The 16,706-nt window shown below is 46.7% G+C and overlaps 1 protein-coding gene across 1 annotated transcript; it reads right to left on the bottom strand.

Moving 5' to 3' along the window:
- Positions 1-689: 689 nt before the first annotated feature.
- SUMO3 (small ubiquitin like modifier 3) lies at positions 690-11,863 on the bottom strand. Its single transcript, XM_007948713.2, has 4 exons — positions 11,843-11,863; positions 7,533-7,661; positions 2,595-2,666; positions 690-782 (listed from the first exon to the last, which is right to left on the bottom strand). The coding sequence occupies exons 1-4, from the start codon at positions 11,861-11,863 to the stop codon at positions 690-692; spliced, it is 315 nt and encodes a 104-aa protein (XP_007946904.1).
- Positions 11,864-16,706: the final 4,843 nt, after the last annotated feature.

Below are 16,706 nucleotides of genomic sequence, written 5' to 3'. Positions count from 1 at the left end.
ATAGGTACTGAGCAGTGGTGGTGGTGACCCTGGGCCACAAAGCCCCACAGGGACACACTCAAGGGGCAAGGACTGTGGAGCCACACTAGTAAAGGACTCCACTGTTTCCCTTGTTTGCCTTTTAAGAAGCATCCCAATATTTTCCCTTTGACTTTACCATATTCTGACAAAGTTTAAATTTGCGATAGTTAGCTAAAATTTCATAACCTGTGCCTACAACAAATATCAAGTGAAATTTTGTCTTCTATCCCCACCAGGCTCCCAAAACACATGTCCAGGAGAAGCACTCACTACACTGCACATGAGCTATCTACATAATTAGATGAAGCAGTGGGAGGAGGGAGGTTCACAACACCTGGGGACAAGATCTCCATCTGCAGACTGAATATGGAAAGTTAGGCCACAAGTTTTGGGGAAAAGTGTTATAGGAGGGGAAAAAATAAAAACAAGCCCAAACCTCGCAACTCATTTTACCTAAACAAATATAGCAATTTGTATTGGCCCAATTTCAGTTGTAGATTTATCCCTGCAGAAATAGAGTTGAGTTGCACTCGAAGTACATCAAAGAGGAAAGTAATTTGGTGGCCATCCTCGAGTTTCCGCAGACTCCTTTGTGTTGGTGTGTTCACATGTTTACTACTGGATCTCAAAGGCAAGGACAGGTGACATGGGTGTGGAAAGGTCCCCCGCTAGACGCCACATCCTGAGAGGCCTCCAGCTGCCTGCATGCCACCCGTCTGCTGCTGGAACACATCGATCGTGTCTTCATCCTCCATCTCCAGCTGTCAGGATCATTGGAACATGTACAGGGAGAAAGGGGAGCCTTGTTACTTATTCATGTTAACCTGTTTATCCAGGAACAGAAAATGCTCACCACTTTATTATGCCTTTGCTTTCTTATCCTTCCCTCCTTATATAACACGCAGGGAAACAATGGCTCGTACTGGGTTTATAATAAGCCCTATTTATTCATGAATTTTCCCCTAACATAACTCACAAAAGAGTCTTCAGAAGCTAAGAGTTTTAACTGACAAAGAAAAACTGAGTCTCATTGAAAAATAAACTGAAATATCTGAAATTTTTACTGAAAATTACACAAAATCAGGTTTCATGACACCACAACGTGGTTAACACCACACTGACTGGGACAGTCACAGGCATTGCAGGTCTGCTGGCTGGGGATGGCATTTATACGGGGCACGTTGCTCACCCTCTGAAGCCCAAAGCCAAAGGAAGCACACCAGGGTCCACCACAGTAAGGGGTCCATTGTGGGCTCTCCTGTGCCTTGCCTTCCCTTGCAAAGACCAGGGCAGAGATGTGCAAGCGTGCCCCGCATTGAGTCTTCTTTTCTGGCACGCAAGGAGCAAAACACCTACCCTGATCTGTCCCCATTCTCTGAATAAAAAGAACTCTGCCAACTCATAGACAGGGTCAGAGGCTGATGGTAGCAGCATTTCCCAGGAATGTTCTCAGGTGTGGAAAGAACAGTGTGGCTGGGCTCTCCACAGGCTGCATGTGTGGCCTGAGGAGTACCTGCCCTTCAACGCTTGTTCCAGCCCACCTCCTTCCCCCCAACCCCAGCTATCCCCACAGCACATGTACTTGCTCTCAGCAGCCTCCTCCCCATAGAGCCTTGCCCACAGTCCCCCACCCTATATTGACAGGATTTGATCTCTGAGAGTAGGCAGAAGTAAAGCCTCTTTACGTTTAGCCCTTTAGGGTTTTGCAAAAATATTTCCCACAATTCTGTAAAGAAGAAAAAACAGGTAGGATCTACATTGCACAGACAGAGAAAATAGTCTTGATGAGATTCAGTGGTTCAACCACAAGGTCACCCATGTGACAGATGGCAAGAGTGGCTGGGGAGTGTAAGCCCTCTACTTCCTGGTCCAAAACTCCTTTCACTACACTATGCTACACTAGAATAAGACACACCAACTCTTAAAGGTGTTTGTTAATCACAGAAGGACAAATATTAATTCATTATCATAAAAAGTCAAGGAAAGTTTTATATATAGAAGGAAACATTATTTATTGATTATCATGGTGGGAGGGGAGGGGAGGGAACACTGCAAAAGTAAAAAAATTAAAAAAGGTGTTTGTGTGCTAGATAAGTGCTTGTAAACATGCTGACGGCTACTGCTATATGACAGCACACTCTCCTTTCTATCCCTATTCCAATGCCTCAATGCTTAGAGGGCATGAGAAGCAAGCCAGTAATTTAGCTACAGACTGACAAAGACTGCAAAGTCAATGTCTAGATGACAAGTTGGCAGGGGCTCCTGCCCAGCCTCCCCAGAGAAGCCACCACTCCCCACTTCTCATTGTCCCTGACCCTGAACACCGCTGCCAGGATACTGGCACACAGGATACTGGCAGCACACACCAGTCTTCAATATGAAGGATAACATCTGACAATATATGCTTTCCTCATTTGAAAAACTTACCTTCAAAATTAAAAAATTAAAGATAATAATTAAAATAATCCTGTATGTGTATCAATCAAGAATTCTCAAACAACGGTATTCTAAAGGGTGATTACTCAAATGTGAATCAGAAGTAGCTCTTGAATATATACAAAGATGGCTCATACCTGTGCTGGAGTATCTGTTTCGTTAATTGGCTGCCCATCAAACCTGAATCTAATCTGTCTCATTGACAAGCCCTGAAAAGAGAAAGCAATTACCAGTAAACATTTGCAGATAGCATAGATTAATTCATAATATACTGATTTATGACCCAGTTAGTGACAAAAACTTGCATGTGGACCTACAATCTGTCACATGAGGCCCCAATACAAACAGCTTCAGAAATCACATCTCTAATGTCTTTTAGCCACTTGTCTCCTTCCTTAATTCAGCTTTAAGCTTCCTTCAGAAACTAAGCAGAATTTCTGTACTGTGGACACCAACAATTTCTCCCTTTAAGAAATTTCCAAAGACTAACAGGTCAGGTGACAAGGAGGGTTTGATACAGAGGCTACACAAATCTGGAAAGCACCAATGGGGACCCAGTTCTAGAGAGGACAGCAAGGCAGATGGGAGTGCTTCATCCAGGAGGAGCTGGGCAGTCCATCAGCATTCCAGGGAATGGGTGGCAAATGTTGGGACACATGACCATTTCATCAAAAAGCTTCCTGATTTCACTGCTAAAGATAAATGGAACTAAAATTTATATCCCTTGCTCCATCCTGAATCCAGCTCAATGATAGTCAAGGAACACAGAGACATAAAAAACAAGACAGAATGAGAGAGGAAATAGCTAACAGTCAAATCAAGAGCTCGAAGCCACACAGCAGTGGACAGGGTGGTCTGAGGGAAAATGAACCCTGAGGAGGCAGGGAAGGGTTGGGGCACCAGGACATAGAGCCTCAGGAGGGCAAGGGTCTCCATCTGAGAGGCCAAGAAGTAGCACACAGCTGGTTTTGGATGACTACTTAGAAGTTCCCATGCAGACCCCAATTCAGGGCCCTCTCTGGCTCCAAAAGGCCAGCTGTTCCTCCCATAGGAAGAGGCCCATCTTCAGGAGACATGGACTGAAGTCTGGGCTCAGAGATGCTGGTATAAGTGAGTCAGTGCTACCCACCTCGTTGCCTCTTCTCTGTCCAGCTGCACCCCCAGGATACCAGTAGCTGCCATACAGTCCAGGCAGGAGCCTCACTTACCCAGACTAACTCACGGACTCTGACATCTGGCAGCCCTTTCACATCTACCAATCCCAACAGGTCACCCTATGGGTAGCCTGTTGATCCCCAGCCCTCAGGCAAACAGAGCTTCCTCCAACCTTAGTACACAGTTCCTCAAAGGTCATTCAAGAACAGGCTTGAATATGTAAGAGATCAAAGAAGAAGGAAAGGAATGTGGAGGAAACAAGAAAAAAGAAGGAATCAGCAAACTCCATAGTAAGGAAGAAACAATACTACATCCAGAAAAGTTACTATTAGGGAAAAAAGAAGATTCAAAGAACTAAGAACTTCTGGAAATCAAAAATCCTAACAGAAACAGCAATTCCAGGAGGGATGCTGGGAAAAATCAAGCCCAAAGGTGACAGTGATTGATGTACCTGACTGTGTATAAGGGACTTATAGCACAGGGCATGACAGATTAATGGGCACCTATTACACACAGGAGTGCTGGTGCATAGTGCTTAAGGCATTTGACTGCTAACCAGAAGGCTGGTGGTTCAAACCCACTGACCACTCCTTAGAAGGAAGGTTGGGCAATCTACTTCCACAGTGATATTGCCTTGGTCGCTGATGAGTTGGATCCAACATGACAGCAGTGAGTTTTAGTATATACACACAGCATCATTAGCAACCAGACATAGAAAAATAATGGGCAAAGAGTCAGGTATGCCTGAAGTATACTATTGGCCAGTGTGAACAGTGTCTACACAGCCACGATGATATGATAGCACAGTACCGGTGTGAAGGGTGAGGGAAGGACAGCACATGAGGATGGGTGCACGGTAGTATCAGAAAGCTAAATCCTCACCACTCACAGACGGAAATAAACGGTGTCTAAACACAAAAGAAAGGAGCTCTGGTGGTGCTGTAATTAAAGCACTGGGTTACCAAATGCTCAGTGGTTCAAACCCATCAACTTCTATGTGGGAGAAAGATGAGGCAGTCTGTTTCCATAAAGATTTATAGCCATTGAAATCCTATGGGGCCATTCTACTCTGTACTATAGGTTCTATGATGACCTTGTATGACAGAATCAACTTGAAGGCAGTGGGTTTCATTTTTTAAATCGTTATTGTTAGGTGCTGTCAAGTTGATTCCAACTCACAGCAACTCCATGTGACAGAGTAGACCTGCCCCACTGGGTTTTCTTGGCTGTCATCTTTACAGACCACCCACCACTCAAGAATCTGGACTATATGAAGAAGAACTTGGCATCAGAATTGGAGGAAAACTCATTAACAACCTGTGATATGCAGATGACACAACCTTGCTTGCTGAAAATGAAGATAACTTGAAACACTTACTGATGCAGATCAAAGACTACAGCCTTCAGTATGGATTATACCTCACATAAAGAAACCAAAAATCTTTACAAGTGGACCAATAAGCAACATCACAATAGAGAAAAGATTGAGGTTGTCAAAGATTTCATTTACTTGTATCCACAATCAATGCCCATGGAAGCAAAAAGTCAAGAACAGACGACATCCTACATTGGGCAAATCTGTTGCAAGAGACATCTTTAAAGTGTTCAAAAGCAAGGATGACACTTTGAAGATTAAGATGTGCCTGACCCAAGCCATGGCATTTTCAATTGCCTCATATGCTTGTGAAAACTGTTGTTGTTGTTGTTATATGCCGTCGAGTCGGACGCAACTCATAGCGACCCCTTCTTGGGTTTCCGAGGCAGTATCACTATGGAAGTAGATTGCCCCATCTTCCTTCCAAGGAGTGGCTGGTGGGTTTGAACCGCCAGCCTTCTGGTTAGCAGTTAAGTGCATTAGGCACTGCTAGACAATGAATAAAGAAGACCAAAGAAGAATTGATACATTTGAATTGTATTGGTGAAAAATACTAAAAATACATGGACTGCCAGAAGAATAAACAAATCTGCTTTGGAAGAAGTACAGCCAGAATGTTCCATAGAATGAAGAATGGCCAGACTTTGTCTCACGTACTCCAGTCATGTTATCAGAAAGAACCAGTCCCTAGAGAAAGATATCATGCTTGAGAAAGCAGTTGTTATTGTTGGTAGGTGCTGTCAAGTCAGCTCTGACTCTTACTGACTCTATGTACAACAGAACAAAACACTGCCTGGTCCTGTGCCAGACTTGCAATCCTTGCTATACCTGAGCCCATCATTGCAGCCACTGTGTCAATCCATCTCGTTGAAGGCCTTACCCTTTTTCACTGACCCTCTACTTTACCAAGCATGATACCCTTCTCCAGGGAATGGTCCCTTCTGATAACATGACCAAAGTAAAGACCATAAACAAGATGGACTGACACAGTGGCTGCAACACTGGGCTCAAGCATAAGAAGGATTGTGAAAATGGCACAGGACCAGGCAGTATTTCATTCTGTTGTACACATGGTCACTATATGTCCGAGTTGACTTGATGGCACCTAACAACAACAATCTTTACAGAAGTAGATCACCAAGTCTTTTTCCAGCAGAGCTGATGGGTGGTCCTGACCCCTACATTTGTGGATGTAATCCCATCTGGGAATAGGGTTTTGTTATGTTGATGAGGATATATCAGTGTAGACTGTATTTTAAAGCAATCACTTTTGAAATACAGAAAGAGATTAGGCACAGAAGCAAGCCAGCACAGATGCAGAAGACAAATGCCACGTGGAGATCACAATGAACCAAGGAAAGAGAAGGAGAAAAAAACAAGGATTTCCCCCAGAGCAGACAAAGAGAGCCTTCCCCTACAGATGGCATCCTGAATTCAGACTTCTAGTCTCCTAAACTGTGAGAAAATAAATTTCTGTTCTTTAAAGCCACCTCTGGTGGTATTTGTTACAGCAACACAAAGAGGCAAAGTGTAAATCTGCTCCTACTAATATAGTATCAAAAGGTTGACAGGACTGCCTCTGAGGAGGAAGCTGAGGGCATATAACTGTGACAATATTCCTTATAAAGCAAAAATAGTAAGAGTGATCAAAGCTGAGAAGGCAGCATAAGTATAAAAGGGCACCTGACCTCTAACATCTGCAAGCACTTAGAAGGAAGGTGGCAGTGTGCCCCTAGTGTCTGAGTCTCAGTTGACATGCTGACTCCCCTCTGAGGAGAAGGCTCCTTGAAAAAGAGCCTGGTGAGTGCAGGGCTGGGTGAGAAGTACACAAGGTGAGCCAGACATCTTGTCACACAGACAGCAAGGGAGTGACCCAGACCACTGCAGCCAGAGGATGTAGGAGTTAACTGGGAGACCCCACTCGCCAACAGTGAGTCAATATGAGCTTTAATAAAACAATCCATAAGCTCAGAATGGAACAAAATAATAATCCCTACAAATATGCCTAACTGGTCAATGTGGAGGATGCTAGTAAATCAACGTGTTACTTTGAAAACTGGTAAATAACAAGGAAGAATCCAGTATTTTCTTGCCTTTCCTAAGCTACCGCTGAAGGTGGTCTCCTTACTGACGTGCTCCAGCTACTCCATGAAGGGGAACTCTAGAGCTGAGCTAGAACTTACCATTCCGTGCCCCCTGATGAACAGAATGAAGCACTAGTCACCAGCACCAGAGAATGATGCTATCAGGCAGAGATGGCAGCATGCCATGAAGTAGTCAGCCCAGGGAAAAAAATTGAACTGAAGTCTGATTAAGCCTCCAGGTGTAACCACTGGTTTACAGGGACTGAAAAGGATGTCAAAGGACACTCCATGCAAAACACCAGTGGATGCCAGCTCACTTGGGCAGAAAACAAGACAGTGAGGCTGAGCCCACCAATGCCTGATGACACTGTCATTACTGTCAATCTTTAAGGCAAAGGGCAGGGTCTCTGACATGGCCCTAGAAGCATACCAGCTGACCAGCCAGCACATACAACACTCACCTGTCGCTCACAGTAGGCCTTCATCAGCTTGCTCAGCGGTGTGTGCCTCTTGATTTTAAACTGGACGACAGAGCCATCCTGCCCAGCCACCTTCAGGTTGATGTGGTCATTCTCTGTTTTCACTCCCTCCTAAAAGAAACGGAGACTGGGTCTCAGAACTGCCTCACCAAAGACCAAAGATCGCACAGGCAAGTCCTAAGATAAATGTTGGGCATTTTTTGAAGTCAATAAAACAAACCTAATTCTTGAAGAAAACCAAAGACGCATGGAAACAATTAGTCCAAGGAACCAGTGGACCACACGAATCTGTCTCTATGACCATGAGACCAGAAGAACTAAATGGTGCCCAGCTACCACTGTCAACCACTCAGAAAGGGATCAGTGCAAGAGATCCTGGATAGAGTGGGAGAAAAATGTGGAAAAAACTCAAAATCACAAAAAAGACCAGGCTTACTGGTCTGATAAGAGACTGGTGAAATCCCGAAGCCTAGAGCCTCTAAATACCCTTCAAGCCTGGAATTAAACTCACTCCTGTGGCTTCCAGCCAAACAACAGGCAGGCATATGAGGTGAACATTTACACCAGGTTGGTACACTCCTTAGAAAATCAATCATGAGAGATCAGAAGGGCAGTATTTGCACAGGTAGGTAACTCAGGGGGAAGGTATGCATAGGAAAGAAGGACACAGGGAAGAGGTTAACTACAGGGAGGAAGTATGAAAAGAACTGTTACATTATGAGAATTGCACTCAATGTCATAAAACAAAATGTATATCAACTGCTGTATGCAAAATGAATTTGCTCTGTAAACTTTCACCCAAATCACAACTTAAAAAAACAAAAGAAAAACCCTAATTCTTAAAATCCTCCAATTTAGAACAGCTATGTGATTGCTTTATTTTGTACAGAATTTATTTTTAACACTACTAGTTAGACATATCCATGCAAAAAAAAAAAAAAAAAATACACTAAATATAACACAAATCCAGAGTCCACCTCACAGGGCACTAACTCAATGAAACAATCTGCTGAATAAATCTAGAAAGAAATTTAGAGAAAATCCATCTTTGCTTTTAAAATTACTCTTAAATGAAACTAGTAAAAGCACAGATACTTATAGTAAGGGACTGGTAAAGTAAAACAAAAACAGAACCAAATGATTTCACAGTTGGCAGGAACACTTGCATAGTGGAGTTTTTCAACGAGATCTTATCTGTACAGAAGCACCACCATTATCTTCATGAGGTGCCTTCTGGCTGGGCTGGAACCAACCAGGGCCAGGGAAACCCTCCTCCTTTCAAACAGTTCCATTTGAACAGTAATAATTCATACTATTTTATCTTTGCATAATCCATGATAAACTGAAAGCGATTGGACTGTTACATGCCCAGGTGTCTGGCTGCCTGGAAACAGACTCAAATTGATATAAAAAGCTCCTGCTAAGGGGCCACTTCATCTTTCCAGGAGTATCTTTGAGGATGGTGGCATTGCACCTCTAAATGGACAAGACTACCTCATTTATCTGGCACTATTTAGAACAAAGGAGTCCACAAGTCTTAAATGATGAGGCCGACCCCTTGAGGTGACTTGAGAAGGTGCAGAACTCTGCCCCAGGGTGTTGAAGACTGAACAGAATGGCCTAACGAGGGATGACTCAGCAGTAGGCCTAAAGATGTACTCTCACAAGGCAGCACTCATGGGGTGGCTGCACTCTCACCCAGCCCAAGGTTAGCCCACTGGCAGCCTCCTCCCACTCACAAGGTGACAGAGACCTCCCTGGTAGGTGAACTGGTGAGCTCAGACAAAGCATCAGCTCCTGCTCTCTGGGGCTGGACCACATGTGCAGGAAGCTGGGCAATGGAAGCAAGGGTTGCGCCAACAGCCAACCAGAGATGGAACAGATGGGGAATGCCTGTGAGATCCCCTTCCCCAAAGAGTACAGGTTCTTCTTCTTTTTTTTTTTTCTTTAAGGAAAAGATGAGGGTGTGTTCAAGATAGATCCACAGACCAGAAAAAAAGAAGAGGTGAGTCGGGTAGTAGTTTCAATCAGGCAGAGGGCCAGCAGAAGGATATTGGGTAGCTCACCCTCCATAGGCCTCTCCTCTCTAGTGTGAGGAGGAGAGTGTGAGTGGAAAAAATAAAAAGAAACCTGAAAACCCCACTGTAGTTCTTGATAGGTCCCATCACAGTAATACAGGGACAGGCAGGAACTCTACCCCTGGCCAAGTGGCTTCCTTCCCCCACCTTGTCCTTCCTCTCTCCAGGCCAAGGGGAGAGAGCACTACTGAGACATCCAGGGGCAGCAGCAGGAAGGGGCCAAGGGAGGTTGCAGTAGCATCTTACAATTAAAAAAAGTATGTATTTGTCTGGAAACAGACTCAGAGAATGACCACATGGCAGTTAAGTCTAAACATAGCTGAAAAAATAAATACCACACATAGTTCATTGAATTGAAGAGGAAACCACATACAATATTACTAATAAAAGGAGCTAAAATTTGGGCTAGAAAAAAGAGGTACTCAAACAACCCCAGCTAAAGAAAGGGTTTGGAAAAAGCTCTTCTACTGAGGTGGAATCCCAAATTAAAGGAAGGAATGGAGCTCATTGCTAAGTGGGCAGAAATTGTTTTCCTGGGCTCTGCTGCACTCCTCCAACGTCACATAGGAAGAGGAGGTCCACAAAGCCCCTCGTGCCTACACTTCCAGGCATACTCAGTCCAGTCCCAGCTGTCCCGATACTGCGATTTTGTTGTTGTTATTTGCTGTCGAATCGACCCCGACTCATAGCGACCCCTCCTTGGGTTTCCGAGGCGGTATCACTATGGAAGTAGAAAGCCCAACCTTCCTTCCTAGGAGTGACTGGTGGGTTTATTCACCTGTAAATCAGGATGGCTGGAGCTCTGGTGGCATAGTGCCTAAGGTATCTGACTACTAACCAGAAGGCTGGTAGTTCAAACCCACCAGCCACTCCTCGGAAGGAAGGTTGGGCAATCTACTTCTGTAGAGATACAGCCACAGAAAGCCGAGGGGTCGCTATGAGTTGCAATCGACTCCACAACAGTGAGTTTGTTTTTGTTTTTGTTTTTTATCCCCACCCAGATATCAGAGAAGGAAAAAGCTCATGTACAAAGCATTTAGCTAAACAGATCTTTCACTCTGCTGAAGAAAGCAAATCCCAATCACTTCAGAATTGTTCCCTTTTATTAAGTAGTAGTCCTGGTAGGATCCCTCCCAGGACAAGTTGGCCGACTGGTGAGGCACATATCCCAGAGGGCTGTGATGAGCAGTGAATGGGGGGCAAACCAGAACTCATGATGTGGAGTGGGGACCGCACACCCTGAGAGCTGTGATGGTGAATGGGGAACACGCACGGAGGTGAGACCGTTGTGGGCAGTGGGGAGAGGGCCCAGGCGTGATCGGGCATGGAGGGCGTGGGCGGGGCGAGAAGAAGGTTGTGCTAGGGAATAGGGGGTACGCACGGAGGGCTGGGGGTAGGCCCTAATGGGGAGCGGGGCACGCGACCCAAGAGTTCAAGCCTCTCAGAAACAGCGAGCTCCGGGCTCTGGGCGCGCGCCCCGACGGTGACATGACCCTGAGTCCGGGCCGCCTTTCCCATAGGGCGCACTGAGTGGAACTGAGACTCGACCCGGAGACGACCCCTGGAGAGAGGGGCGACCCAGAACTGCGGTGAGGGGAATGGAACCCCTGCGAAGATGCCCCGGCGAACACCGCCAGGGCCTGACCCCCCCGGCCACGTGCACGCGAAGGGGAGCAGAGGCTCAGACGACATGCAGTTCAAGCTGAAGGGGGATCCCGGCGGGGAGGAAGATGTTCCAGGCAAAGGGGACTCGATGTAGAGAATCCGAACAGGGGCAGAAGAGTTCTGGTGAGGAGGATCCAGGAGACGAAGGGACTGGCTAACAGCAGACCTGGCTCCCCGAGGCCTACAGGATCTCCTGCCGGGGGCGGGGCTCCAGGTTCGCTTCCCGGAGGCGGAGCTGGGAACAGGGAGGAGCGCGAGGCGGAGCGTCCCTGGGGTGGGGCGGGGCGTGGAGCGAGGCGCGCCACGGTCGCCGCCGGGCGGGGGAGGGGAGCGCACTGCGAGGGGGAGGGGAGAACCTGCCCGCGCAGGCCTGAGGCGCCAGGCCCGTCGGCACCGCGTTCTCCGCGAGCCCAGGAAGGCCGAGCCGCGCCGCGCTGACCACAGACGGCGCCTAAGCTCCCGAGATGGTAGTGGGTGCGGGAAGCCGGCGCGGGAAGCCGAGACCGAAGCGCGGGAAGCGGGGCCCGCGCCCGTCTGCCGGCCGCTTACCTTGGGCTTCTCCTCGGACATGGCTGCGCGGGCGGCGGCGGCGAAGGCAGGGGCAACGCCGGAGCGGGCGAGTCACGCTCTCAGCCCCGCCGCTCTCCCGCCGCAACTGCTCGCGGGGCCGCGCTTTGCCCCCCAAATCCCGGCCTTCCGGTAGGCCAGCGCAGGGGTCACGTGGTTGATGCGCGTGCACGAGGCGCGCGCCCAGGCCGTCGGGCGCGCGCTCGGCCCGGGACGTGTTTCTAGGCGGTTGGAAATGCGTCACGGGGCGGGACGGCCGCGCGCCCCCGCGGGCCTTCCGCGTCCCCGCTGGGCCTGGTTCTTTTACCTCCTCCGCCCGTTCTCGGTGTTTTCCTGGCCCCACTACACTGGCTTCTTGCGCCCCTCATGGTCCCACTCCTACAGCACTTGCATTGCCCTCGATCTTGGTCTCCTGTGCCTTAGTTCTTCCCGCCCTGGCGAGTGGATGTGCAGAGGGGCCTCTGTGCCAAGGGGTGTTGGGCCCCGCGCCAGGGCAGGTCGGTTCAAGGCACGCACAAGCCTGTTGCTATAGGCGACCCGAAAGCCCAGAGTCCTGTACCATCGTTCACCTGGCCATTCCCTCTCTTGGTGGCGCGCAGCCCTGGGCGCAGACACCAGCGGCGGTAGGAGGGGCCCGGACATCTCCAGTCCGGGGAGACCGCCTCGGAGGTGGGGACAGGCAAACAGCTCCCGTCTGGCGAACCTGGGTGAGGGGTGAATGGAGGCTTCGGGTGCAGAGACGCCCCTACTGGAAGAGGCTTCCTTCGCCCTACTGGAGTGTCATTTTGGGAAACGACCCAAAGTGGGACATTAGGGACACAGAGCATTGGGTTCACATAGAGCTCAGGTGGATAGAGGTATAGAAAGGGCATCCCTAAAGCAGGAATCAGGGGTAGGGGGCATCTTTCCTTCTCTCTGTCTACTTGCCACTCGGGCCTGATGCACTACTCTTCAGCCTCCTTCTCCCCCCTTATCTAGTCCCAATCTGAGTGAAAGGCACCTGTGGGGGAGAATGGAGCACAGGAGGCCACTCTCCTGACCCATTTTGCTTCATTTCTGAAATTCACATTCTGCCAGAGGCTGTCCTGGGCTCTCTACATTTAGTCCTCACAGAAACCTCTTTCACAGATGGACAAACTGAGATGCTTAGAAGTCAAGTAGCATGCCCATGGTTACACATCTGGTGAGTGGCATAACTGGGATTGGAGTTTGGGCAATTGGTCTGTGGGCTTACTCAATATGCTTTACTGTGCCTTGTGTGAAAGTGGAGTTAGACACAGCTCAGAGCAGGAGTGCTTGTGTGGACGAAGCAAGCATGCTGAAGAAGTCAGATGTATGGTCAGTATGTTCTGTCCTGTTCTTTGAGGAATGTATCTTTGGAAGAAGGCACTGGTTCTTCCTGTCCTCCCTGTCTCTAATCCTATTGCCGTCATTTGAAACAGGCCAAGTGTGCCAAGTATGGATCATCCCATCAAAGCCCCACTGCAGCACTCTAAAGCAGGGGCCCTCATGATCCCTATTTTGCCAGTTAGGAAACAGGTCTAGGGGGAGGGTGGATTGCATAAGGTCACATAGCTAGCAAATAGCAGGGCCCAGTCTTGAATGTATCTTAAACCCTTTCCATCCTGCTTGGGTGAAGCCTATTCAACTGGATTCCCCTCATTTCCTGTTAATATCATACAGCTACTGAGCCAAGTTCTCATGGTCTTTACTTCACAAGCCATCTTTGACTCTTAAAAATTCACTTTCATGTCAGGAACCACCATTTAGGAGAAAGGAAGGGGACTACGCAAAATTGATGATCTGGCAAAGTCTCTCAATGAATGTTGTGATGAGAGCCAAGGCCCCCATACCAGCCAGGTTCAAGGGTTTGATCCCTTTCATCCTGGAATCTGAACTGTGGCCATAATTTTCCAGAGGACACCCCATAGAATGGCCAGCTTTGATTGTGCTTCTGGAAGATAGGAACTACTAGGAACTAGATACTTCTAAGACAGAGGTGAATAATGGGGATCAGACCCCCAGATTGTTTGCTGAGATTTGATTTAGGGTGGGTCCCCACCAGCCACTCCTCGAAAGGAAGTCTGGGCAATCTACTTCCGTAGTACTACTGCCTTGGAAACCCAAGGAGGGGTCGCTATGAGTCGGATCCGACTTGATGGCAAATAACACCACCACAATGTTTAGAAATTGTCATACAGAATCAACTCTAAGACACCATCAATTGTAAAACAACATTATGTACCATGGTTTTTATATACACCCTAAATTATGATAAGCATGGATTGGAAAACTCGTTGTAATTTCAGAGTTGCTGAAGTGTAAAAAAAATATGCAACTTAAACTCAACAGCATAAGGACAAGCAAGCTAATTAAAAAAATGGGCAAAGGATATGAACAGACACATCACTGAAGAGAGCAAGTCAGGCAGCCAACAAATACATGAAAAAATGCTCACCCTCTCACCACTACTAAAATGGCACATCGATTTAGAAAAAAAGAAAGATGATGAAGATGTGGGGAGATTGGAGCTCTTAAACACTGCTGATGGGATTGTAAAATGGTAAAACGGCTCTGGTTCTATAGTACTTCCTCAAAAAGCTAGAAATAGGAATACCTTTTGATCCAGCAGTCCCACTCCTAGGTATATATCTGTGATGGTTAATGTTGCATATCATCTTGGCTGGGCCATGATTCTAAGTGGTATGATTCTAAGTGGTTTAGCAGTTACGGTGTATTCATTTCCCATGATAAGATCTGAATAATGTAATCACCTCCATGATGAGTTCTGCTATGAGCAGCCAGTGAGTGGAAAGGGAGTTTCCTTCATGGTGCAGCCTGCTTCCAATATATATGGGGAAGTTCTGGCTTTTTGCTTATTCTGGATCCTGCATCTGGCTCATCATCATCTCTGTTTCTTGGACTTGAACAAGTGGCCTGGCATATTGCCTGCCAGTTTTGGGATTATTGCCTTCACAGCCTGTGAGCCAATAGCCTGCTATCTTACCTGGCAATCTTGGATTCATCAGCCTCTGAAGCTAGCAGCCTGCTACATTGCCTGCCAGTATTGGTTTATCAGCCCCTGCAGCTACATGAGTCAGGAGAAGCCTCCAAGTTGACATATGAACCACAGATTTGGGATTTACCAGCCTCTGTAAATGGGTGAGCCATTTCCTTGAGATAAATTTCTATAGATAGATTTCACAGGTTTTGCTTCTCTAGAGAACCCAGCCTAAGACAATATCCAAGAGATAAGAGCAATGACATGACTAGACATATTCACACCTATGTTCATTTCAGCATAATTCATAGTATCAAAAATACGGAAACAAGTGCACATCAGTGGATGAATGGATAAACAAATTGTGGTACATACATACAATGGAATACTACACAACTATAAAGAATAATTGTCAGAAGAGCCCAGTCCCTGGAGAAGGATATCATGCTTTATAAAGCAGAAGTCCAGCAAAAAAGGGGAAGACACTCAATGACATGGATTGACACAATGGCTGCAATGATGATCTCCAGCACAGCAAAGATTGTGATGGCACATGATGGGGCAGTGTTTCATCTATTGTACATAGGGGCACTATGAGTCAGGGCCAACTTGATGGTGCCTGACACATAAAGGATAATGAGGTATCCATGAAACATAACATGGGTGAAACTATAGGACATTATACTGAATGAAATGAAATAAGTCAACCACAAAGAGAAAAATATTGTATGATCCCACTATTATAAAAAGTCAAGAATTCTGTTGTTGTTAGGTGCCATCGAGACATTTCCGACTCATAGCAATCCTATGCACAGCAGAACAAAACACCACCGGATCCACTCCAGCTCCATGATTCTTGCTATACTTAAGCCCATTGTTGCAGCCACCATGTCAATCCATCTCATTAAAGGCCTTCCTCACTTTTGTCAACCCTCCACCTTACCAAGCATGACATCCTTCACCACGGAATGGTCCCTTCTTACAACATGACCAAAGTAGGTGAGACGAAGTCTGGCCATTCTCGCTTCCAAGGAGCATTTCAGCTGCACTTCCTCCAGGACAGATCTGTTAGTTCTTTTACCAGTCCATGATACTTTCAGTATTCTTCACCAGCACCACAACTCAAAAGCATCAACTCTTCTTCAGTCTTCCTTATTCATTGTCCAGCTCTCACATGCATATGAGGTGACTAAAAATACCATAGCTTGTGTCAGGCACACATTAGTCCTCAAAGAGACATCTTTGCTTCTCAGCACCTGAAAGAGGTCCTTTGCAGCTGACTGCCTAGTATTATACGTCCTCTAATATCCTGACTGCTGCTTCCATTGGCATCGACTGTAGAATCAAGCAATGTGAAGTCTTTGACAACCTCAGTCTTTTCTCCATTTATTGTGATGCTGCTTACAGGTCCAGTTGTGAGGATTTTTGTTTTCTTTATATTGAGATGTAATCCATACTGCAGACTGTGTTCTTCAACCTTCATCAGTAAGTGCCTCAAGTCATCCTCACTTTCAGCAAGCAAAGTTGTGTCATCAGTGTATTGCAGGTTGTTAATGATTCTTTCTCCAATCTTGTTGCCATGTTCTTCATATAGTCCAGCTTCTCTGATTATTTGCTCAGAATATAGATTGAAAAAGTATGGTGAAACGATACAACCATGATGCACTTCCTTCTTGATTTAAAACCATGCAGTGTCCCCTTGTTCTGTTTGAACAACAGCCTCCTGGTCAATGTACAGGTCCCTCATGAGTACAATCAAGTATTGAGGAATTCCCATTATTCTCAGTGTTATCCACAATTTGTTATGATCCACACAATCAAATGCCTTTGCATGGTCAATAAAAC

This window comes from Orycteropus afer, unplaced genomic scaffold (assembly GCF_000298275.1).
Source record: "Orycteropus afer afer isolate SDZICR_OR568_19922 unplaced genomic scaffold, OryAfe1.0 scaffold00219, whole genome shotgun sequence".
Lineage (NCBI taxonomy): Eukaryota > Metazoa > Chordata > Mammalia > Tubulidentata > Orycteropodidae > Orycteropus > Orycteropus afer.
This window is presented reverse-complemented; position numbering and strand designations above follow the sequence as displayed.

Excerpts from the sequence above, each read along its gene's own strand:
- SUMO3 (XM_007948713.2), bottom strand. The coding sequence starts at position 11,863 with ATGTCCGAGGAGAAGCCCAAG. Across the intron at positions 7,662-11,842 it reads TGTCCGAGGAGAAGCCCAAG|GAGGGAGTGAAAACAGAGAA; the intron begins GTAAGCGGCCGG and ends CGTTTCTTTTAG. Across the intron at positions 783-2,594 it reads AAACAGATACTCCAGCACAG|CTGGAGATGGAGGATGAAGA; the intron begins GTATGAGCCATC and ends TGATCCTGACAG.